At 47.7% G+C, this 7,962-nt stretch overlaps 1 protein-coding gene across 1 annotated transcript in view; it reads left to right on the plus strand.

Annotated features, from left to right (window-relative positions):
• Positions 1-5,629, plus strand: part of GNG4 (G protein subunit gamma 4) — a 30,386-nt gene extending 24,757 nt beyond the window's left edge. Inside the window, exon 2 of the mRNA XM_068548841.1 lies at positions 5,389-5,629. Coding sequence (XP_068404942.1) covers positions 5,389-5,517 — 129 coding nt within the window. The 3' untranslated portion in view covers positions 5,518-5,629. The remainder of the gene's footprint in view (positions 1-5,388) is intronic.
• The last annotated feature ends 2,333 nt before the right edge of the window (positions 5,630-7,962 follow it).

Below are 7,962 nucleotides of genomic sequence, written 5' to 3' on the forward strand. Positions count from 1 at the left end.
GGACTTCCCTGGTGGCTCAGTGGTTAAGAATCCACCTGCCAGTGCAGGGTACACGGGTTCGAGCCCTGGTCCGGGAAGATCCCACATACCGTGGAGCAACTAACCCCGTGAGCCACAACTACTGAGCCTGCGCTCTAGGGCCCGCGAGCCACAACTACTGAAGCCCGTGAGCCTAGAGCCCATGCTGCGCAGCAGGAGAAGCCACCGCAAGGAGAAGCCTGCGCCGCAATGAAGAGTAGCCCCTGCTCGCCGCAACTAGAGAAAGGCCGCGTGCAGCAACGAAGACCCAACGCACTCAAAAATAAATAAATAAATAATTTTTAAAAACCTATGTAAATAAATAAATATTAAAAAGAAAACCTATAAAGGTGTTCATTACATGTATGTATCTTTTCAGATCCCATTACAACAAACTTCAGGGGTTATCCAAGATACTTTGGCTATACAGGAATAAAGGGACCCTAATTAGACACTGCATGAAATAAAGCTGATAGCGAAGGTGGAAAAAGGTGGAAAACTCCCTTTTGTTGTAAGATGACTTACTCGCTCATATACCGTACTGTACAGTGTTCTCAATAATCTGAGTGCCTCTAGGAAGCTAATATTGCGTGGAGCCAACCCAGACCCACACATTTGGTCTTAAACTGGGCGCCAGTTACTGGGCGGTAATACTGACTTGATTCCAATTTCATTCCTGTTGTACGGGTGCACGGATGGAACTCTGCAGTCCAGAGGCGTGCAGTTATAACTAAGCAAACACATCTGTGATCCTAAAATAACAACAACAACAACAAAAGGAGGCAATCTAAGAACAGCTTGTTTTCTTGAAAGAAAAATTGTGGCATCAAGTGCAGTGTCACCTTTGGAGGTGACAGAAAAATCCCTAAATTAGACCTGCTTGGAGCTAGCGAGGCCAGACATTAACAACGTGGTTTTCAGGGTGTCGTAGACACGGGGCTGGGAGGGGAGCAAATACACAGCTGTGAGACCGGAAGGAGACCCAGCCCCATCTCGCCTCAGCGGGCGTCCCCCAACGCCCCATTTTTTTGAACCCTCTCCTCCCATGTCCTGGCCTGATGGTTGGCGATGCAGCGCCCCCTTGCGGTTGATCCCGGGAAATTACACTCGTCAAATCCACCCACGATGGATGGGTGTTGACAAGCATCTGAGCATGTAAACTGATCAAGGGGAAGGAAGCTGTAATGTTGGGATTGGTCGTTGGCAAGCCAACTTCGGACCGGTGCTGGATCGTGTTGTTAATAGGTAAACTGAGGCGCACTAAAATTTTTGAAGAGTTTATTTAGGCATACGTGGAGTCGAATCCGGCAACGCCAAACCAAAGGTAGTTAGCGGTCCACCGACAGCCATAGGGCAAGGTGTTTATAGAGAAGATGCTGAAGCAAAGCAGCTATTAGGTATAGCTTAAGCGGTTGTCTTAGGTGGGAAGACCCAGCTGGCTGTTTGTGATCGGTCTTAAGTTTCACTTTCTCAAGTTCTCAGGCTTCTTGGTTTTGGTTAGTTTACGAAGGCTACTAAGGAATTAGAGCCAACTCAGTGTAATAACATCCTTGTTTAATTCTCTAACAGCGTGTAATGTAGGTCACAGCCTCGAGGGAGGAGTCTCAGGGTGACATTGGCAGCGTCCATCCGGCCACTCCCCAGGGCACGGGGAGAGAAAGCCAGTCCCAGCTGAGGACACTCACCTGTTAGGGTTTCCTTGGCAAGACTGTCCCTGGATTAAACAAATGACCTAAGAAACTTTAGTTGCAAGACTCTTCTCCTACTGGTCACGTGAGTTCCCAGGTAGCTGGTCTACCAGGAGAGTGTGCTGGCCCAGCAGACAAGAACTTTCCAGGCCACCTTACAGTTAAAGTTTTCATGAGCAGTTAATCAGGCAGCTGCTGCAGCATTTAGCTTCTGTGGCCAGACTGCTTAGCTTCAAATTCTGGTCCTGTCTCTTACTAGTTGTATGACCTTGGGCAAATTTCTTAACTTTCATGCATCAGTTTCCTCATCTGCAAAGTGGCTTTAAGAATAGTACTTAGAAGAATTAAATGAGGTCATACATAGGATGGTGCATTTAGCACAGGGCCTGGCACATAATAAGCACTCAGTAAATGTTAGCTATTGTTTTTATTAATGGTTTTATACAGCTGTCTCTTGAACTTGTTTAATACGGATCTGCCACAGGAGATGCGCCATTCTTGGCATGCCAGAAAATCGTGTTTCTGGGTTCAGATGGCTGGGACCAGCCTCTGGATAAAGGAGGCAGGTTGACCAAGGTAACTTCCCCTGTGTGGAAGTGGATGGGGTACTCAGACACCCCTGTCTCCCTGCCCTTGTTCATGGCCCTGCAGTGGTGTGCAGCTATTCTCCTGTGATGTTTTAGCACATACTAATTATTCTAGTGACTTTATAATTTTTGAGTCTTCTCAGTTAGATCTTTAGAGGACAAAAATCCTGCCTTATTTTTTCCCCTATGCCCTCTCAATTAGCTAAAAGATGGACACTCAGTAAATACTTCCCAGATGAGACGATAAGGTTTATAGAGAATTCAGAACAAATGGAAGCATGTCCCCAAAAATGAAATAGATGGGAAAAATGAAAACTAGAGAGGGAATGTTAAGACATTCTTTTATTTATTTATTTATTTATTTATGCTTTGCTGTGTTGGGTCTTCGTTTCTGTGCGAGGGCTTTCTCTAGTTGTGGCGAGCGGGGGCCACTCTTCATCGCGGTGCGCGGGCCTCTCACTGTCGCAGCCTCTTGTTGCGGAGCACAGGCTCCAGACGCGCAGGCTCAGTAATTGTGGCCCACGGGCCTAGTTGCTCCGCAGCATGTGGGATCTTCCCAGACCAGGGCTTGAACCCGTGTCCCCTGCATTGGCAGGCAGATTCCCAACCACTGCGCCACCAGGGAAGCCCAAGACATTCTTAAATGAACCATCTGGAAGAGCTCACTGAAGTCACAGCTAAGAGGACAGGTGGCTCTTAGGGGAAGAAGGTCCCAAGACTGCCGCCCTCTTGTGTGTGCTGGCCTGGGCAGCAGTGTAGACCAGTTCGCAGTGGTTGCCAGAGAAGCCACTGGATGACTTCCGTGGTCGCCCTAACAAGGTGGCCACGGAGAAGACCCCATGCCTTTCTGGGCCCTGGGAGAAGCCTGGAACGGAGGGTAGGGGATCGTGACTAAGGCAGTCAGGGGAGAGCACTTGGCTTTGGGTCAGAAGGTGGAAGTAAGCGTGCTGTGTGCCAAGCTCCGTCTCTCGGCTCCATGCCCATGTGCTTGCTCTGTGATTCTGGTTCTCTCGTGTGTCCATCACAGCTTTGTGGGCTTCAGAGTCAGCTTCCCTGCTCATGTGCTCTAGTGCCTTGTGATGGCTTCATAGGCCCCCTGCAGGCCTATATTTGTGGCCTCACCTGGGAGATTCCTGTATGTGTGTCCTGTAAATCACCGCAAACTTCACTCTCATTCAACCCAACATCCATTTATTTAGGATCTAAAATATTGCCGTGGTGCTATTAGAGCTCAAATTATAGACTGCTTAGAGTAAACAGGATCTTGGAGATTTCTAACTCACCCAGTCTTACAAATGAAGAAACTAAATAAAGCTCAGAGAGTTTGAGTTACTTACCCAAGGTCACACAGCCATCTTGGGGGCGGAGATGAATGGGGAAGCCTGATGCTCCATTCCACACTCTCAACAAATGTAGACTTTCTCAGGATTCAGGTTGACTCATCGGCTCAACTTTTAGTTGTTTCATTCAAAGGAAAAATTCATTACATATCTCTACTGGAATTATTTGTAGGATTCCAGGCACTGCTAAAATAGGTAGGTCTGGGCTGGAAATCAGAAGAAGAATTTCTGTAAAATTTTGGAAGATGGGCCAGTTTTTAAAACCTGATGGAAGGTGTATGGCTTGTACGTACTGGGGCTTTCAAACATCTTTCATTCACTTGTGGAGTGTTTTTTCATTCTGGAGAAGATTTAGACATTGAATGTACAAAAAGGATTCAACTTTGCCTGCTATATACTTACCCTGGCCTGTAGCCTCTAATAAGCACAAGCTAATGGGCAGGATGTTAATTCACAGACCACTCATTTGCCAGACACGTGACACGGACCACGGGCAAAATGAGCTTCCTCTTAGCAAATCCTTCTCGGCACCTGGCCTTCTCCCAGCAACTCCTCCCCTGGAACTCCTGGAGTTGAGCTGGGGGATAGTTTGATCCACAGTTGCCAGGTGTCAGGAGGCTTCAGATAAGCCTGGAAGGAAAAATGGAAAGGGTGTTCTCGTCAGGAGCAACTGTCTCCTCAGGGGAGTGGCCATTCCAAGTTCAACATATGCTTATATATGTGCGTTCTATATAATGTGCTTATGATCTGTGTTCTGTCGAGGAGGAATAAGTGGCTGTGTTGATCACGAGAGTGGATTGCAATAAAACAATGACACTAATAATAATAACTACAGTCACACTGGCTTGGCTTGAGCCAGCACTCGGCTTTATCCGTCTAGAAATGGTTTTGCAGAGTAATGGTGAGGCTACTGGCCTGGAGATTCCACTTATCCCTCAGTTGACAGGAGGACGAGGCTGTCTGGACCTTCCTGCTGGCTCCTGATTCCTCTCTCGGTATGGATCTACTCTACCACCAGGCGACATCTCTTTGCATTACCTAGCCTACGCTCGTACTGCCCGATGCACAGCAGGCCAATAAATCGAGAGATAAGGTGTTGGGGCATGGAAGAGTGACTTTATTCAGAAAGCCAGCAGACCAAGAAGAGGGTGAACTACTGTCCTAAAGAACCATCTTCCCGGAGTGAGAATTCAGGCTTCTTTTATACTAAAGGGGCAGGGGGTGTGGCTGGTAGTTGCAGACTTCTAGATGTAGGAATCTTTTGTTTTTGCACCTCTCCCCATAGGTCAGGTCACGGTGTTCCTATAAACCTCCAACAAGACAACTGTTGTCCTCTGTTCTGCAACTTTTTATCTCTATATGAATGGAAAGGTGTTTTACCTTTAAAGGTCAGAGCTTTGAGAATAGGCTGTCCTGTATATTTCAGGCTCTAGGCAACATTCTTTTACAGAAGATGCAGAGCCAGCATGCCTAAGCACAGGAAACAGAGCACAAGGGTTAGAGCTAAAGGAATAGATCCAATATGGAGTCACGTTTGTTCTTCTCTATTACCTTTCCTTGGAAGCATGTTTCAAAACCTGTCTCCTCTGGGTTTGCACAAGTCTACTCTCCAGGCCACGGAATGGGCTTGTCGGTGGTGGTGCACACGACACAGCCTGTCCTTGGGCTTGTCCGCTCTCCAAATGGACACCTCTGCCTCGGACCCACCGTGAACCAGCCTCTAACCCTGCACCTGTGCTGTGTCCCCCCCCCCAGGTCTCCCAGGCAGCAGCGGACCTCCTGGCGTACTGTGAAGCTCACGTGCGGGAGGACCCTCTCATCATTCCAGTGCCTGCGTCAGAAAACCCCTTCCGAGAGAAGAAGTTCTTTTGTACCATCCTCTGACTCCGTTTGCTATGAAAACGTCTCCTTTTCTGTCCGTAAAATCCCTCGTAGAGACCGCGCATGCTCATAGCTTTAGGGAGCTCTGCCCACACCCGCCCCCGCCCAACCAGGATTGCCCAGGCCTGTCTCCTCTTTTCATTGGTTTTCTTCACTGCATTCTGTTTCACTTTTTCTTTTCGTTTTCATGTTATTTTCATTATTAGAAAAGGAAATAGGCATTTTTGTAGCCAAATAACAAATGTGCCAAGTAAAAATAAGTATGGGTTTAAGGGCTTAAATTTTTTTAACATCAATTCCCAAGTTTACATAGGTCAAGTGTATACATTTCAGTGGATAATTTATTGAGAAGTGGATAATTTACTGAGAAGTGGATAATTTATTGAGAAGAGAAAACAATCCCCCATTCGTGATCATTCAGTGTCAAATTAGATCGTTTTGACCAACTGAAGTATATGGGTAAAGTTTCCATCTCTCTTCCTGGAGAAAGCAGTTCTGGAAGTTCTCTATTTCCTGCTTTTCTGTCGTCCTATTTAAAGAAGAAATAACCCACATCATCGGATGGTTTTCTAAACGTGGGTCATCCTGGGGCCTTGTGGCCCAGCCCCTGAGGGAGGGTCCAGACCCCTGTTTCCCACTGATTGTCATTGATCCCTTTGGAGGTGGTCCTTCTACGAATGTAGGTGTTGGGTGGATATTGGAGTGAGCTTAACTGTAAATGTCACACCATCACCTCTGTTTATGTGCGCCAGCCAGGCGGGCCAGGGGCACATGTCTTCTCTCCAAATGCCACCTCATCCTGCTCCCTTCTATTCTGGCTCCTGCTCTGCATGGGCTGCATTAATAAGGGCCTGTTCTGGGCACAGCACTGGGTCCTGTGGGGTTTCACCAGGGTGGCCCCTGCCCCAGAGGAGTGAGCGAGGGGCAGCAGCTCACCACGTAGCTCATCCACTGATCAGAGCATTTACACGTATCCACTTATTTAATCCTCCAACAATAAATAAATGCCGTGAGAGTATGTCTGTTCTAAAGAGAGGGAAACTGAGGCACAGAAAGACCATGTAGTTTCCCCGAGGTTATAGATGGTGAGCCGGAAGACTGGGACCTGAGCCCCTGAGTTCCACTGCCTTCCAGGCCTACCTGTTTGCAGGCAGGTAGGTAGACCTGCAGACAACCTGAGCCACATGCCACAAAGCACCGTTGCTGGGGTCCACCCAGCAGCACACTTCTCTTCCCATCTTCGCCAGGAGCAGGCGTGTTGGGCCCGTATTCTGGCAGCTTATGGAAGGTGAAACGTGGCCTGCTGCTATGGAAGGCTAGGCGGCTCTCGATTTTTCTGAGACAGACTTGCAAGCCCCACCTCAAACAAACTCCTACCACCCCGGATGAAGGAAGGGAATAAACCACAGGGGCAGAGAGCACTCTGTCCAAGAGTGTCCTGTTCCATTTGTTTGGAAACTGTCTCCCTTCCTGGCTCTGGCAGTGGCTTCACTGTAGGGCAAGCCATTGTGTGCCTGGAACCTGCAAACTGGGGATAATGGTAGTTACTCCTCCTTCCTTTCTGTCTAGGACAGAGGGAGGTGCTACATAGATGAAAGCTCTGATTATCATTTTAAAACAAATGTGCTAAATGCCAGGCTACAGTATAGGGAAGAATGCATGACTTCAGAGATCCATGGTTCAGTTGGAGGAATCATGTAAAACCACCTACAAAGAGGCAAATGTCATTTTCAGATCAATTAATGACTTGCTACCCTCATAAATGGTTTTAGTACATTTTTATTCTTTGCTTCTTCTGTTGAAACCCATTCTTTGTTTCATGAAAGCTCCCTGATAATAACACTGTTGTTAGGAAGCTGTGTGCTCAGACTACAGCAGAACTGTGTGCTGTCTGTGATAATAGGACTTCCAATCCTCCTCTGTTTTGGTTTATGACCGGGATCTCTTCATTCTGTGGTCCACGTCAGCATCATGAACCTGATAAAGCAAAGCACAATCCATAAAAGCACATCAGAGAAGCTGGGAAAGTGGGACAGCACGGAAACTGGCTAAATCAGGTCAAGAAAATAATGTGCTCCTCCTTGTCTTCACCAGACTTTCTCCCCTTTGTTTTCACTTCCAACATCCCTGCATATTCTGCCTCCGCTTTTCCCCTCTTTTTCCTTCTCCTCCTCTCTTCCTTGCATCCCTCCATGAGATGCTTTTTCTCCTTTTCCTACACCTTTTCCTTCCAAACCGATGGCGTTTTGTGTGGCTTGCCCCCTTTAACGTATCCCTGAACTCATTGCTGCCCTTAAAGGCAAGTTCGTGAACATGCGCTGTGAGACACGCGAACATGTGGATGAGCCCCTCCCCTGCTGGCAATCGCCGGGAGCTGATGAAGCTGCCTGTAGCGGGCAGTTGTCATGTGGTGTTTCTAGCTTGGCTGTCCAGCACCTGACCCCTTTC

The sequence above is a fragment of the Eschrichtius robustus genome, chromosome 7 (genome assembly GCF_028021215.1).
Source record: "Eschrichtius robustus isolate mEscRob2 chromosome 7, mEscRob2.pri, whole genome shotgun sequence".
NCBI classification, from domain to species: domain Eukaryota; kingdom Metazoa; phylum Chordata; class Mammalia; order Artiodactyla; family Eschrichtiidae; genus Eschrichtius; species Eschrichtius robustus.